Consider the following 17,882-nt stretch of genomic DNA (forward strand, 5'->3'; position numbering starts at 1 on the left):
CACAGGCATGTATGCAAATGCTGAGAAATCACATTGGATTTTAGCCCACCATACCTGTATTCAAGAAGACTCACCCCCTGTGGTCTCCTCTGCAGCCAGGGTCGAAGATGACCGGCCCTCTCGCTCCATCGCGGGAGGATGATGGCTCTGCTCTCTCTCAGCTGCTGCTGTCCTTTTTCCGGTAGGACGTACCGTGTGTCTCCGGTGTAGTGGTAAGCCGGGACTGGCGTGCTGGAGCTGCGCTGCGCCATCTTTACCAGGCCGACCCGGAAGTGACACACACGCGCGCGCTTGTGTGTGTGACGTCCTTGCCCCGCGCCGCCGGCTCTGAGAGACGCCGGTTTGGCGCCAAAATTCGAACGGCAATGAACGCCCAGGGATCCAGGACGACCCGGCCGCAGCCCCAGAGCGCACAGAAGGCCCCCACCCCCGGAGAGAGCTCGACCCAAAAACCTCCAAGGTAAGGGGAAGGCTCAGGGAGAGAGAGGATCAGCCCCTGGAGCTCCAGAATAGACACCTATCCCCAGGAGACTCCAGCACTCAGGGGGGTTCTTCTGCTCACATAGTGAGGCCCCCCTGAGTAAGAAGGGACCCCCTAGGAGTGGAAGTATTCGCTGAACCCAAAGGCTACCCAGTGCCTGCGGTTCAGTTCCCAGGGGGGGACCACCAGCCCCAGGCCTTAGGTCAGAAAAAAATAAACGTTTCGCTGTGGGGAAACACAATCAAGAACTGAGGAGCACGGGAAGGGGCGGGGTTTTTAACCTCTTTTTGATTGTGTTTCCTGTCAGGAGAAGCCAGTCATCTCTCAAGGTGCCGTCCTGGAAGACGACTAGAGAAATCATGTTTTTCTTGAAGGATGCAGACTTCTTCCTGTACCACTGCTTGAAGAAGGTGTCTTCCAGAAACTGGCAGTAGGACTGGGAGTTGAGCTTGACTCCATCCTCAACCCAAAAAGGCCCCACAAGCTCATCTTTGATGATACCAGCCCAAACCAGTACTCCACCTCCACCTTGCTGGCATCTGAGTCGGACTGGAGCTCTCTGCCCTTTACCAATCCAGCCACGGGCCCATCCATCTGGCCCATCAAGACTCACTCTCATTTCATTAGTCCATAAAACCTTAGAAAAATCAGTCTTGAGATATTTCTTGGCCCAGTCTTGACGTTTCAGCTTGTGTGTCTTGTTCAGTGGTGGTCGTCTTTCAGCCTTTCTTACCTTGGCCATGTCTCCGAGTATTGCACACCTTGTGCTTTTGGGCACTCCAGTGATGTTGCAGCTCTGAAATATGGCCAAACTGGTGGCAAGTGGCATCTTGGCAGCTGCACGCTTAACTTTTCTCAGTTCATGGGCAGTTATTTTGCGCCTTGGTTTTTCCACACGCTTCTTGCGACCCTGTTGACTATTTTGAATGAAACGCTTGATTGTTCGATGATCACGCTTCAGAAGCTTTGCAATTTTAAGAGTGCTGCATCCCTCTGCAAGATATCTCACTATTTTTGACTTTTCTGAGCCTGTCAAGTCCTTCTTTTGACCCATTTTGCCAAAGGAAAGGAAGTTGACTAATAATTATGCACACCTGATATAGGGTGTTGATGTCATTAGACCACACACCTTCTCATTACAGAGATGCACATCACCTAATATGCTTAATTGGTAGTAGGCTTTCGAGCCTATACAGCTTGGAGTAAGACAACATGCATAAAGAGGATGATGTGGTCAAAATACTAATTTGCCTAATAATTCTGCACTCCCTGTACAGTATACAGGAGTTTTAAATGCAAGTGGACTTGGAATAAAGGGGACTGTTTTTAACTCCTACTTATCTGGTGCCCGTGTCTATTGTTTAGTATATAAGTGCTAATGCATGGTTTTGGTAACTAAAACTCAATAAAATAGAATTTAAAAATAAACAAAATACATTTTTCAGGCTGGAGAAGGGGAATCTACCCTCTGTATCAGCTGATCAGTGTATGTATGGGAGAGGTGAATCTGTTAAGAGGCGGGAAGAGAGAAGGGGAGTTCCTTGGGGGATGACCCTATTTTTCATCTGTTGGAAAAAAGGTTGCAAGACCGGTGAAGGAATTGTGAGGGATTAGGAGTTTATATTGCTGACTCCTATTTTGATTAACTACATTTATAAAGAGGTGGCAAAGTAGTAGGAATTTATGGGAAGAGTTTTTATCAGTATTTACATTTATGCTATGCAGTAGACTACCAGAGCAAGATAATAAAACTATATAGTACGCTATAAGATTCAAATAATAGAGCATACGACGCCTAAACAAAATGTACAATATATTCATTCATAAATGCTAGCAGAGCAATGGCCTTGAAATATAGGTGGTACTGCAGAGGACGAATGGTCAGATATGGGCGATTCTCCAACTTGGTTCCACACAGACCGTTAACTATTGTAGAAAGGATATAAAGAACCACCTCCTACAAATTTTCTATTCATTTTATAGAGCAGGACTCAAGGATTGTCACATTTGTACTAAATATGAACAGGTAATGAGAGATTTTATTCAAATTCACATTTAATCCTGCAGGCTCTGCTTGTGTAGTGTAATCATGGCACTGGCAGAGACAGCTTACATTCCACATTTACCTCATTTTTGGGGAATGTTAAACAGGGACATATATCCTCTTGATAAATTCTTTTTAAGAATGTGCTTGTTCTGTCCATCAAAGGCTCTTCTTTCCACACTTTGAATTCTTGGTAAAGTGTTAAATCAACCTACAATATGGAAGATAAGTATGGTGATACCATTAGAATGGTATGAATCCTCCTTTTATATAAACATTTTAAAAGGTATCCTCTATTAATATTGAAAAAACTCCCATCATCCATCTATCACAGTTATCAATAAAATATGTCAAGACTGCAATTTACACAGGATCTAGCGAACAACATTGCCAATATAAATAAATACACAATTACAATGTATTGCCTATAAAAACACACACGCGCGCGTCTGCAGCAAACAAAGCATGCACTAAGGTTACACCATTCAAATAATTCAAAATTAAATATGATGCCTACTTCTGGCATTCTAAACAGCTTAGGACTAAACAGAAACAAATGCAACATACCATGCATCAACTTATTGGCACATGGAACATACAATGACATTATTAACCACTTCAGTTCTCACACTTGTACACTCCCCCTATGGACCAGAGCAATTTCTACATGACTGCCATGGGTCTGTTTATTCAGCACTAATATTTAACTATGCGAGATACCAAAGTTAATATTTATTTATTGTGAAGCGCTGCACTTTTTTTGTTATGTTATGAAGCAAAGACAGCTGAGAGATCTGGGCTTCCAACTATTTGTTAATACTCGGGACACCCAACCCACCTTGTAGTCTGTGCGTAAAGAGAGTAGCGCTGGGAATTCCAGGATGCTAATTAGTTTATATAAAATGTAGGATCTTATTCTGCACCAAGTGTAGATAAGGTGGGGAACCGGTATAGGCAGAGTGAGGAAGTAATACAGGATCTTGAGCAAAATTGACATTTTTACAGCATTATTACAGCCTATTCAGGATAAGTATACGCTACGCTAGGTGTGAATGGGGCCTAAAAGTGAAATTTATTTTGTTTACACAACAAAGAGGCTCCATTCATATCAGTTTCTGAATGCATAGCAAACTGCACAGAAAAGGCACGCATTGCAAACGCGCCAAAAAGCACAGGTAAAAATGCAAGAAACACTATGCTCTAAAAATACGTTCTTGCGCTTCTTTGGGGTGATTGTTGACCCGTTTGGTATCTATTTTTTTTACCATATCGTAACATAATTTTAATAAAAACCAAAAAGAGTGCACTCAAGTATAAAAATTGAAAGCAGCAGTATCATACTATTGTTACCAGTGGGCAAGCAGTTTGATTCTAGCCAGCTGCCAACTAGCCTGTCCCCCGATGACGTTGTCTGTGACGAAACACTTAGGGAAGGGCCTACAGAAATATCGTCATCACGCACGCTCGTTGGCAGATGGCTCGGTTGGAACTGCCCTTAGGCTAAATTCAGCTTTTTTTTCTAAATTCCAGCTTCTCTATGCCTGGCAGGCGCGATCACTGCCGGGCACCCACGATCGCTCGTTACAGAGTGTGTGTGTAAACACACAGCTGATGTGCTAGTCTTGCAAGAAACCTTTACTGAGACCGTATGCCGACCTGGAACAAGCATTTAGCAAGTAAAGTCAAGCCTACCTACCCCTACCCTACACGCTTTTTCTTTGTTACGTCCTCAAAGTACTGAAGCCACTGAATAAGCATCAGAGTTACATTGTGTTACCTATTGGCACAACAAAGACCAAACTAAACTTAAAGGTTTTGGTTCTGCTCCTAAATCCAGGAATAAAAGCAATCTATCTTTAGACCCTGAAAAGTTTAGGATGTAATTTCAGCATAGCTAAGAATTGGTTCTCTGAGCCACATCTGCACACCACCTTGGAAACTGTACCAATATTTTCGCCAGCCAGTACATAATGATGCCAACATACAACATTAATAGGGGTCTGAGTATGACTCCTGCAATGAAAGGAATGCCAAGAATCATCACCAATTATCTCCAATAAGTCATTGCTCTACAAATCCCTTACAACACTTATAAATATAGTAACACATAAATATAGAAGCATTACATAGTGTCATACATAGGTAGAAATGCAAAAACACTGTCTAAGCTAGCCAATGAACTACAGGAAAGACCATTTCAAAAGACAGACAATCCTGTACTACCATAAGTAGACCATATTTTATTAATTGAATTAGCAAAAATATGACCTATTCAAATAAAGTAAAAACTAGGGTTGTCCCGATACCACTTTTTTGAGACAGAGTACAAGTACCAATCCTTTTTTTTAAGTACTCGCCGATACCGAATACCGATACTTTTTTTTAATGTCATGTGACAGTGGCGGTATTTTTTTTACATTTTTTTTTAACTATTATTTTTTTTTACAGTGATTTTTTGTTTGTTTTTTTTTGTTTTTTTTGGGGGGGGGGGGGGGAGTGAATTGTCAGTGTGTTTGTTATTTTTTTTTTTTTTTATTTACATTCTATTTTTATTTTTTAAATATTTATTGCAATTTTTTTTGTTTTTTTATCAGTCCTGTTGGGGGTCTTTGGTGAGATATCAGGGGTCTTAAAAGACCTCTGAAAACTCCCCTTTAAGACAGAGAAAGGGACTAAGGACACAGATTTCCCTGAAATGAATGGAGGGAAGCTCCTCTCCATTCATAAACTGAAGCATCATAAAAACACAGGTTACGATGCTCAGTTATGTGAATGGACAGAGTCAGTGATCACCGACTGTCCATTCGGAAAAGGTAGGAGCCGGGTTTAGCGGCTCCTACCTCCACTCTCCATCCTCACAAATTGAGGGGGGAGAGCGGCACGTACGGGGGGGGGGGGAGAAGAGCAGCACTGACGGGGGGGGGAGAAAAGCGACACGGACGGGGGGGGGGTGGAGAATAGCGTCACGGACGGGGGGGAGTAGAGCGACACGGGGGGGGGGGGGGGAGTAGAGCGACACGGGGGGGGGGGGGGAGTAGAGCGACACGGGGGGGGGGGGGAGAATAGCGGCACTGACAGGGGGAGAGAAGAGCGTCACGGGGGGGGGGGGGAGAATAGCGGCACTGACAGGGGGAGAGAAGAGCGTCACGGAGCACGGGGGGGGGGGGTAGACTGCACGGAGTATGGGGGAGGAAAGACTGCACGGAGTATGGGGGTGGAAAGACTGCACGGAGCACGGGGGGAAAGACTGCACGGAGCAGAAGACTTGCAACTCCCCTGCCTGCCCAGGTATCGGCTGAGGCATTGGAGCATTCTCCCCCCCCCCCCCCCCAAGTACAAGTACTCGGGGAAAGGCTCAGTATCGGTACCGATACTAGTATCTGTATCAGGACATCCATAGTAAAAACCCACAGTATGCAGTGAAAGACCTGGATGCTCATGCTTAAAAATCCTATCACTATAGACCAAAAAAGATATACAAAAAAAATAAAATATTTAACCTATTATCATCCACCCATAACAAAATATTAGGTAGGAATCAGCTTGTTAACAATAGTGGTCATTCACAGTACAGCCATGGCTGGAACAGAGGCCCAAATTTGGTAAAACAATACTGTCAGAGGTAGTTAAATCTCTGACCACCCTCTAAATTTAAGGCAGCACCACCCAAGTAGCAGGCCGCTACATATACATACATATATCTATATCTATCTATAGGGAGATAGATATATACACACACAATTTTTTTTATTATTTTATTTTTAACTTGAGCGGTTTAATTCTTGACAATTTTCCTACTCCTGACGATTACAGCAATACCCTATACATGTGTAAGTTAGTTGTTGTTTATCTTACCCAAGTGCACACTGACACTAATAAACACAGACTATTTATTTAATCTGATTCAAAAGCACACGACCTAGATCAAGCACTGATCTTTATTTATTTTTATTTTTTAATCCTTCTCTACATGCTCTTTAACACAGGCGTTCAGTCAAGATATGGATCCCGACTCCACTACAATGTATGTCCATGAGCGAGTAGATGTAAATGGATGATCAGTTTACATCTGCATACAGATGTGCCTATTCGGGTCTTTTTTTTTTTTCTCCCCTATTAAAATGGAACAAGACTGCAACCCTATCCGTTTAGACAAATCTGAATGGATGCCGCACGTTTACATCAGTTCCATTTATTATGTCAGTTTTTAGGCAAGAAACATGTTTTGTTGATACATTTGTTACCTAGGATTGGTTTCTGCAACAATTAAAAAAAAAAAAAAAACGGATTCACAAACGGATGTAAAAAAAAAAAAAACTGAACTGAATTGCAACCTGATGTAAACTGAACTGAAGGTTGATGTAAAAACTAAACGTAAACTGAATCTGTTTTTTCTTAGCAAAAACATGACTCAAATGAATGACTCCTGTGTGAAAGGAACCTTGCAGGAGAAAAAACAAAATATGCATTATATTTGATCTGTGCAAGTTCACGCAGCGGTCTCTGCCATTATTTTAACAGGGTGCCTGCATGCAATTGCATTGAACACCTGTGCATCCCAAACATGTGAAGATGGCCCTTCGCACAGATGGCCCTTTGCACAGGTGTACCGATCGGTATGCCCGTGTAAATGAGTTTAAAAGGCTATTGCCAATCCATAGCTTTCCCAGCTCCCGATTGTTAGTACAAGACCTACAAATGTCAGCAACAGCTTGGTCTCTATTGCTGGAGGCACGCTTTAAGCACAAATACAAATTGCAGCCCCCTGGAAGAAGGCACAATTTTAAGTTTTTGCCCCCATTTGCACAAAACGAAATTACATGCAATTTCAACCAGGTCAAATAGCTTTGCATTTTTTTTTAAAACTAAAATAACCATAGTTTTGTTAGTAAAAAAATATGATTTTTATTGTGCCAGTTAAAATCTGTTGCCTTAAGTACAGTGTACAGGACACAGAGGCTTCTTTAACCACTTGACCACTGGGCACGAAAACCCCCTTAATCACCAGACCAATTTTCAGCTTTCGGTGCTCTCACAATTTGAATGACAATTACTCAGTCATACAACATTGTACCCATCTGAAATTTTTGTCCTTTTTTTCCCACAAATAGAGCTTTCTTTTGGTGGTATTTGATCACCTCTGCGGTTTTTATTTTTTGCGCTATAAAAGAAAAAAGACTGAAAATTCTGTAAAAAAAAAAAAAAAAATCTAGTTTCTGTCATATTAGCAGGTTATTTCTCACACACAGCATATGCATACTACAAATTACACCCCAAAACACATTCTGCTATTCCTCCCGAGTATAGCGATACCACATGTGTGCGACTTTTACACAGCGTGGCCACATAGAGAGGCCCAACATGCAGGGAGCACCATCAGGCGTTCTGGAGCACCCAGGCCAATTCTGACATTTCTCTCCTACATGTAAAAATCATCATTTATTTGCTAAAAAAATTACATAGAAACCCAAAACATTATATATGCTTTTTTTTTCAAAGACCCTAGAGAATACAATGGCGGTTGTTGCAACTTTTTATCTTGCACGGTATTTTCGCAGCAATTTTTTGAACGCGTGTTTTTAAAAAAAAAACAGTTTTGTGCTTAAAAAAAAAAAAAAACAGTAAAGTTAGCCCAATGTTTTTGCATAATATGAAAGATGAAGTTACGCCGAGTAAATAGATACCCAACATGTCACCCTTCAAAATTGCACACGCTCGTGAAATTGCGCCAAACGTTGCTACTTAAAAATCCCCATAGGCGACGTATTGCAAGGTATTGGAGTATTGAGGGTATTGCGGAGTATTGGGGGGGTATTGCAGAGTATGGGGGGGTATTGCAGAGTATGGGGGGGTATTGCAGAGTATGGGGGGGTATTGCAGAGTATGGGGGGGGGGGGTATTGCAGAGTATGGGGGGGGGTATTGCAGAGTATGGGGGGGTATTGCAGAGTATGGGGGGGGTATTGCAGAGTATGGGGGGGGGTATTGCAGAGTATGGGGGGGGGTATTGCAGAGTATGGGGGGGGTATTGCAGAGTATGGGGGGGGGTATTGCAGAGTATGGGGGGGTGGGTATTGCAGAGTATGGGGGGGTGGGTATTGCAGAGTATGGGTGGGTGGGTATTGCAGAGTATGGGGGGGTGGGTATTGCAGAGTATGGGGGGGTGGGTATTGCAGAGTAAAATAAAAAAAATGATGAGTGCAATACTCTGCAATACCCCACCCCATACTCTGCAATACCCCACCCCATACTCTGCAATACCCCACCCCCCCAGGGTGGGTATTGCAGAGTATGGGGTGGGGTATTGCAGAGTATGGGGTGGGGTATTGCAGAGTATGGGGTGGGGTATTGCAGAGTATTGCACTCATCATTATTTTTATTTTGCAGAGTATTGCGCAGGGATGGCTGGATCTGTGACTGCAATTGTCACAGATCCAGCCCACAGTGCGGCGGCTGCTGCTGCCGCCCGATCCCCCCCCCCTCCCTCTCCTCTCACACTGTACCGAACGGTACAGAGAGGAGAGGGAGGAACCGGCGTCATTACATGACGCCGGTTTGTTTACAAGTGATCGCGCCGTCATTGGACGGCGCGATCACGTGGTAAGGAGCCGCTTCCATTGGCTCCTTACCGCGATCCGTGTTGCTGCGGGTCCCGTGGACCCGCCGAGCGCCGGTGATCGCGTGTGCGCGCCCGCTCGGGCGCGCAATTGTGACTCTCTGGGAGGACGTATATTGACGCCCTCCTAGAGTTAGGTAACCGCCTTGTAGCCGTATTTCGGCTATAGGGCGGTTACCAAGTAGTTAAATCATTTTGACTAGGTTATATGCAGCTACCTTCAGGTTACTGGACACTCACAAAAGCAAAAGACTATGGGGCAGATCCACAAAGATCTGCCCCGGCGCACCGTATCTGAGATACGCTACGCCGCCGTACCTTACTGCAGTTTGGTTCGAATCCTTAAAGATTTTGCGCTGTAAGTTACGGCGGCGTAGTCCATCTCTCGCGGCGTAAGGGCACGGAATTCCAATTTGGCAGGTAGGGGGTGCGTTTCATTTAAATGAAGCGCGTCCCCGCGCCAAACGAACTGCGCTTGCGCCGTCCCTAAATTTCCCGCCGTGCATTGCGCGAAATGACGTTGCAAGGACGTCATTGTTTTGACTTGGACGTAAATTACGTCCATCCCGCGATTCACGGACGACTTTTGCAAACGAAAAAAAAAATCAAAATTAAAACGCGGGTACGACGGCCATACTTAACATAGCAGGTTTAACTATACGCCACGAAACAGCAGCTTTAACTATACGCCGGAAAAAAGCCAACTACGCTCGTACGTTCGTGGATCGTCGGAAATAGCTAATTTGCATACTCGACGCAGATTACGACGGGAACGCCACCCAGCGGACGCCGAAGAATTGCATCTTAGATCCGAAGGCGTACGAAGCCGTACACCTGTCGGATCTAACCCAGATGCCGTCGTATCTTGTTTTGAGGATTCAAAACAAAGATACGACGCGGGAAATTTGAAAGTATGCCGGCGTATCAGTAGATACGGCGGCGTACTCGCTTTGTAGATCTGCCCCTATAGGGACATCTCCCTAGATCACATCTCACACTTCCAGCTAGCCTCAGTTTTCTATAAAGCAATAGGGGATCATACAGAGGGAAGTTTCCTGTACTCCAGGAAGCAGATTTTACTAGTAGGTCAAAAATCGTATTTTCCTGATCATACAGTACAAGACGCATGCTGACTGGAATGACCAAAAGTAGCCCAACTGAAGAGGAGGGCAACATAGAAAAACATGCCAACAAGCCCACAACAAAAAAAGGTCAAGAAGGGCTGCACGGACTCAGAGCAGCTTGTAGGCACCTTACACCCAAAAGTGGCATAAGAGGAGGCTTTAACATCCACCTGGCAAAACTTTACAAAACGTGACAAATGTGTGAAAAGAGGCCAAGGTGACAGCCTTGAAATTTTAGAAACAGATGCTTAATGCTAAAAAGTCCATAAAAGTATTCATAGATCTAGTACAGGGATATGCAATTAGCGGACCTCCAACTGTGTCAGTTTTGCTATGCCTCACGGGACATGTAGTTCCGCAACAGCTGGAGGTCCGCTAATTGCATATCCCTGATCTAGTAGAATGTGAACTGAGGAACCCTATCCTTTAGGCTATATAGGCAATGACTTGTCTAATCCCCCCACCAATGGGAACCTTCAGGAAGCACAAAGCTTGAATCATATTTCCTAAAAGAAGCAGTAGTTGAGAGGTAAAAACTTACCACAGGCAGCATGTCCAGAGAGTGGAGATACATTTTTTTAAGAAGCTTTGGAGTATAACATAAGAAAGGGAGGACAATATCCTGATTATAGTAGAAGCTAGAGAACATCTTTGGGAGATGAGAAGCCGTAGGCCTTAAACAACCTTGTCCTTGTGCAACAGTAACAAAGGCTCCTTGCAAAATAAGACTGCCAACTCAGAGTCACTCCTTGCAGAGGTGGTAATCGCCAGAAAGGACAGCTTACAGGTAAGGTTAGAGGAGGTATTATCCTTACAAATACAGCTTCTGGAGAACTGAGAACACATGTGGATACAGATGAAGGTACAGGGGGAGAGATGTGATCTACTCCTTAGAGAACTTAATTAAAAAGAGTAAGAGGCCAAAGGTTTCCGAAACAGAATAGCCAAGGCCGAGATCTGTCCCTAATGGTACTCATGGGCAATTTTTTTGGTCTGGTCCAGAGTGGGAGAATAACTAAGGGAACCATCCAATTGAATACTTCTAGGATGAAAGTTCCTTGACTTGTAGCAAGCAATTTAGGCCCTCCAGGTGTAATTGTAGTCTTTATGTAGACTTCCTAACCTACAAGAGGATATGATGACCGAATCTGAAGGTCCCTGTTCTTCACGGCTGTGGCTGTCATGCACTTAGAAGTCAACAACAGAGAGGCAGGATGGAACACTATCCCTATAGATAGACTGTCCACACAGGCCAGAAGAGCTCATGAAGCATCTTTCAGGAGCTTCAACATGTCTGTGTACCTGGTCCTCCTGGACCAATTTGGTACAATGAGATTTACCAGAATGATCAGTAGATCAGGTTCAACTCATCCTACAGAGTGACCAGAGCGTTCACTGCCGAGGTCCAAGGGTCTCTGGACCTGGCAACAAACCTGTCTTGTTTGTTCTTGATCCCAAGAGAGCCACATTTGGTGTTCCCTGCTGGTGTCAAAGACTTCTGGATGAAAAGCATTTTCCTCTAGATCCAGACGATGACAACTGAGAAAGTTCACTTGCCAATTTTCTACTCCTGGAATGTGGACAGTGAACAGGGCTGGAACTAAAAGTTCTGCCCAAGAGAGGACCACATCATCTTCCTTTAGAGCAGCAAGACTTCTGGTGCCTACTTGATGGTGATCGTAAGACAAAGCTGAGGCATAGTATGACTGGATTCTCATTGCAGGTCCTCGCAACACAGTTATCCAGCATTCAAGAGACAACCTAATCGATCTAAGTTCCAGAATATAGATCGGATGCTGAGCTTCCCCCCAAAGAGCAAGTCACCTGCACAGTGACTTGCTCGTTGGGGAGTTCAGGACTGCTCCCCAATCCAACAGGCTGCCATCGGTTATGAAAACTTTCCATGATTATGGAGAAAAAGGTTTATCCAATTCCAAGGTTGCACTGGAAATCTGCCAAGCTAAGAAAACCTGACAAGAACTGAGTCAGTTTTTCCCCATGTGGCCAGAAGGTTGAGTTGCAACAGTCTAGGAGGGAAGCAGGGTGTATGCAACTACCTCGAAGGAGGCCACCATGAGAACCAAGTCACTCACGCAAGTATGAATTAATAATTTTACCTGGCCCAGAGGGCTCAGGCATTAAAATGAATGTATATGTAAACCCTCACCTTGTAAAAGAACATTCATTTGAAAACAGAATTTATCACATTCCCTCTGTTCTCAGCTGCATAAGAGCTAGGGGAGGAGAAGCAGCAACACACTGGTCTTACGAGTGAATGGCTGTGCAGGGGGGGCAGGGTGTCAAGACAAGTCTGACCATTGGAGGAGAGCAGACTCATTTTACCAGCACAGCTAGAGAACTGACCATGCTGTGCTCTCATGTTTAGTGTGCTCAATTTTTGACAGAGGGTTTGGCAAAAACACCATGCATTTCACACAAATGAAGCAATACAAAGAGAACAGGATACTTTTCATACAAGTACATGGTACAACAGCCACATATCAGGAATATGAAAAGTTGGGTTTACATATTCTTTAATCACTTAACCCCCGGACCATATTGCTGGTCAAAGACCAGAGCACTTCTTGCGATTCGGCACTGCGCCGCTTTAACTGACAATTGCGCGGTCGTGCGACGTGGCTCCCAAACAAAATTGGCGTTCTTTTTTTCCCCACAAATAGAGCTTTCTTTTAGTGGTATTTGATCACCGCTGCAGTTTTTAGTTTTTGCGAAATAAACAAAAATAGAGCGACAATTTTTGAAAAAAAATTATATTTTTTACTTTTTGCTATAATAAATATCCCCAAACAATATATAAAAAAAAAATTTTCCTCAGTTTAGGCCGATACGTATTCTTCTACATATTTTTCGTTAAAAAAAAAAATCGAAATAAGCGTTTGATTGGTTTGCGCAAAAGTTAGTGTTTACAAAATGGGGGGTATTTTTATGGCATTTTTATTAATATTTTTTTTTTACGAGTAATGGCGGCGATCAGTGTTTTATTTTTTTTCGGTACTGCGACATTATGGCGGACACTTTTGGGACCATGGCATTTTTATAGCGATCAGTGCTATAAAAATGCATTGGATTACTATAAAAATGCCACTGGCAGTGAAGGGGTTAACACTAGGGGGCGGGGAAGGGGTTAAGTATGTTCCCTGGGTGTGTTCTAACTGTATGGGGGGGTGGGGCTGATCTTCTGTTCATACATTGTATGAACAGAAGATCAGCATTTCTCTCCCATTTCTCTCCCTGACAGGACCGGGAGCTGTGTGTTTACACACACACAGTTCCCGGTCCTCGCTCTGTAACGAGTGATCGTGCGTGCCTCCGGCGGCGCGCACGCGCCCCTAGTGGCCCCTTCGAGAGCCGACGTATAGCTACGGGCTCTCGCGCAGGGGAGCCAACCTGCCGCCGTAGACTTGCAAAGCAGTTGAAGAACAGAAGTTTGCCCTGAGACAGAAAAATTCTGACCAGCTTCAGATACAGTAACTCTAATCAAATCCAGCAACAACTTCTAGAGTTTAAAGATCCAACTGAACCTCTGCAGAGCCTGTACCATCTGTTGGATGTTGACTGACATGGAGAGTGGGGACTGGCCCTTTAACAAAATATTGTCCTGGTACCCCTCAATGTGAATTCCTTGAGCATGGAGCAGAGTCAAAACCAGGCAAGCCTATTAGTGAAAACCCAGGGAGCTATAGAAAGGTCAAATAGAAAGGTGACAAATGGGCAATGCTGACTGTACACTGCAGATAGCGCTTATGAGGTGGAAAACTGGGAATGTGTAAGTAGGCATCCAGGATGTCTGTTAAGGACAGAAAATCTCCTAGAAGGAGGGAGGCAATGACCGACGTGGCATTTTCCAAGAAAATCATCCCCACACATAGGAACAGATTTAAAGTTATCAGAACCAGAATGGGCCGAACTCCTCCATTCAGTTTGGGAACTATAAAGAGGTTCCAGTATAAGCCTTAAAGTGGTTGTAAAGGCAAAAGTTTTTCTTTTTTAACCTTACTGCATTCTATGCAATAAAAAAAAGGTAAAAAAAACTTCTGCGTGCAGCGCCCCTAAATACATACCTGAGCCCAAGCTCATTAGCTCAGATACAGAAGCAGCTTTTGGCTCCTGCACCTTTCAATCAGGGCCAGTGACAAGGAGCAGTTGATGGGGGGGCTGTAGCACCAGAGGGAGACACCAGAAAAGGAGGATTGGGGCTGTTCTGAGCAAAACTATTGCTCAGAGCAGGCAAGTAGAAAACGTTATTTTACAAATAAAAGCCAAGCTTTACAATCACTTTAAAATCATTCTACTGTTCATAGAAGGGTAATGACTCCTTGATCCAAGAGCTGTTGAACAGCCGCAAGCAGATCCACCCACCAAGTTAGAGAGCATGAAGCAAGAAGGACGAAGAGTACAAAACCTCAGTTTGTAGGCCCTGGAAACAATCTGAAGCGAGGGGGTCTAAAATTTTAAGAAGTGGGGCACCTCTTTACTGTAAGGAGGCATTGGATGATTTGGAAGACCATGCCTTCTCACAAAATGTAATTTCTGTCCTATACCTAGTGTAGAGAGAGAGAGACAAAGGAAACCTTCCTAACCTGAAGAGTAGAAGACCTACTGGTAGAGGCGCAAGCCTTTTTTGTCTGGGGAGGAGAGAACACTTACCTTCCGTGATTTCCATAATATACTTATCCAAGGAGGGGCCAATCAGAAGTACGCTTTCAAAGGGCAACTGCTCAACAAGTTTCTTGCAAGAAGTTCTGCTGCATCTGCATTTAAAGTTTTTGTAAAGGATCATGCTTTTTTTGTTTTTGTTTTTTTAAATAACGAACATGCTATACTTGCCTGCTCTGTGCAATGGTTTTGCACAGAGTAGCCCCAATCAGTCTCTTCTCGGGTCCCCCGCCGATGCTCTGAGACACTCCTCCCTGCTGAGTGCCTCAATTGCAAGCCGCTTGCGATGGGGGCACTCATGCGTGCTCGCTCCCAAGTCCTGCTCTGTGTTCATGAGCCACGCTTCCTGTGTCTTAACCCCACCACCTCCTCACTGGGCTGTGATAGACAGCAGCAGGGGAGCCAATAGCTCCTGCTGCTGCATATCAGCCAGTGAGGAGGGAGAAACTTGTTGTGCACGTCGCTGAATCGAGATCAAGCTTATTGGCAGGGCTGAGGGGGAGCTGCATACTGAAGGCATTGAATGAAGGATAAAAACTTTCACCCTTTAGAACCACTTTAAGCCTGAGAATTTTGTACATGTACACAGAAGGAAAGCACATCCTAGAAATTTGGCGAAGTGCATCTGCCAAGATTCACACAGTAGTGTAAAGCTGAAGGCAAAAGGTCCAGCTGACAGTGGAAAAAGAGAAACGCTCAGATGGAACCAGGGTTTCGGGGCCATACGCCTAATCCAGACAGGAAAAGTTTAACAGACTCCCATAGACACAACTGCAGGTTGCATTGCATTGCTTAACATGGCAAAAATAGCTTTCAGGAGAGTCTCTTATCTTACAAACTTTGAAAACTGCATTATTCTTAATTGGAGCCACGAGTGTCTTTTTAAAAGATAAAGCCAGATTCACCCAAGGAATTGCCCATTTCCTAAGGAAACAATTATCAACAGGATATTGATGTGCAAAGCATTTTGGGAGGAGTAAAAATCTTTTCAACCAGCACGTGAACCAGAAAGGGCTTAGTTGTGACAGGCAATTTTAGAAACCTTATACTTGATACCTTGGGGTAAGCAGACTCTAGCTGCTTCAATGCTAAACTAAAGCATACAGCTTTAAATCAGCCATCTTGCTAAGGTTTGTTTCACACTGCTGCAACGTAGGGGGTTCCAACTTGTGAGACCCCAATCACATGACATGTGAAATCCCATGTTAGTCAATGAGAGCCGATCAAATTAGCACTACTGAAGTCGCACTGACTTTAGAAAAGGTTCCTGTACTACTTCAAGGCGACTTCTATCAGACTTGTGCCTCAAAGTAGTACTTAAGTAACCAGGAAGTCTCCTGGCAAAGTCTCACCGCAGGTCACAGCAGTGCAAACCAAGCCTTAGGGGAAAAGTGTGTAGCAGGCATATCATTTCGATATGATGCCTCAGAAGGAGATACATCCTCCTCCTGCACAATGTCTGGTTCAAGAGTCAAAGACAGATTCCTGAGGTGAGGCCAAGGGGGGCACAGTTGTGACGCCTGTGATTTAAGGCTTCTACAAGGTCAGAAATTCTGGCAATGTGGCAGAACATCTAGAAAGGAAATGTGAGGCATGTGTGGCCAATGGCCTGGCTGACTGACCAAAGGAAAGAAGGGATTTAGAATGGAAGCAACATTTAGAGAAAAGGATGCTGGGGCCCTGATCTCATGTACTACGACCCCCAATAGAGCTAAAGGCCGAGCCTAAGCTACAAAGCCCATCTGACCCCCTTATCTTATTCTTATGACACGATTCTGATATGCAAGAGAGATCCAAAATAATTTTCTTGTGTGTAATTGGAATAATAAATGTCTCTACCTTTCCTAAAATACTTAGGAGAGTATGACACACAGAACATTCAGGAAAATATCTAACTACATTAGTGTATTCTCTCTAGATGTAAATGATCTGACTTCCTCCAGAAGTTCCCACATACTGAATTGCACAATTGCAGGACATCACATGCACCAAATATTGTGTACTGGAAAGGATACTGTATATAAAGAAAGGTTCAGTGCTGGAGATCTCACAACCTTTCCCTTCAATATATGCACACAAGTATATATTTACAAAGCAGCGAATGTAAGATTTACCAAACATTCACAGCAGGCGAATCAATCACTGTAATTAAAAGCACATGTGCCAGGAAGGCAATGAACTTGTGGTGAATGTCACATTCACAGCTTTATAAATATATCCCATATTAATCAACTAAAACCTCTTAGGCCCCTTTCACATGTGCGGACCGTATGTCCGCTTTGTCATCCATTCGTTTGCGGATGAAAAAGGGACATACATTGGTCCCTATGTGATTGAGGATGTCACCGGATAAATATCCGCCGACACCCGTAATCACCCGCCTTCGCAAAGATCCGATTTTGCGGACGGAAGAAAACCCTATTTTTTCTTCCGTCTGCGGATCGGATGAACACGGACACACGGTCCGTGTTCATCCGATCCCCCATTGGGGAGAGCGGAGAAAAGACAGGGCGGTCCCTGCACAGTGAGCCACCTGCTCAGCGGGGATATACGGAGAGATCCGTCCCGTGTGAAAGGGCCCTTACTTGCATTACTCCCATAGTAAACTCTACCCAGGTGGGGCTCTTTTTACAAACAAGAACGCTATTTTAAGAATAAATCACATCTTCATAAAGAAAGGTTATCTACGTACAATATTCTTAATTGTATCACAGTCCCAAATAGATTTGATAGAACTACCTTATGTTTGTCCCTTTTAATACACAGAAGATCTTAAAGCGGAGTTCCACCCAAAAATGGAACTTCCGCTTTTCGGAGTACTCCCCCCCCCCCCCACCTCCGGTGTCACATTTGGCACCTTTTAGGGGGGAGGAGGGAGCAGCAACCTGTGCAATCTAGGCATTTTATCCCACTTCCAGGCATAAGTCGCTGCGGCGACCTA

The 17,882-nt window shown here is 44.1% G+C and overlaps 1 protein-coding gene across 1 annotated transcript in view; it reads right to left on the reverse strand.

Moving 5' to 3' along the window:
* LOC120931981 (RAB3A interacting protein) overlaps window positions 1–17,882 on the reverse strand; it is a 73,382-nt gene that overhangs the window by 26,867 nt on the left and 28,633 nt on the right. Inside the window, exon 7 of the mRNA XM_040344017.1 lies at window positions 2,608–2,736. Coding sequence (XP_040199951.1) covers window positions 2,608–2,736 — 129 coding nt within the window. The remainder of the gene's footprint in view (window positions 1–2,607; window positions 2,737–17,882) is intronic.

This window comes from Rana temporaria, chromosome 3 (assembly GCF_905171775.1).
Source record: "Rana temporaria chromosome 3, aRanTem1.1, whole genome shotgun sequence".
In the NCBI taxonomy this organism is placed as follows: domain Eukaryota; kingdom Metazoa; phylum Chordata; class Amphibia; order Anura; family Ranidae; genus Rana; species Rana temporaria.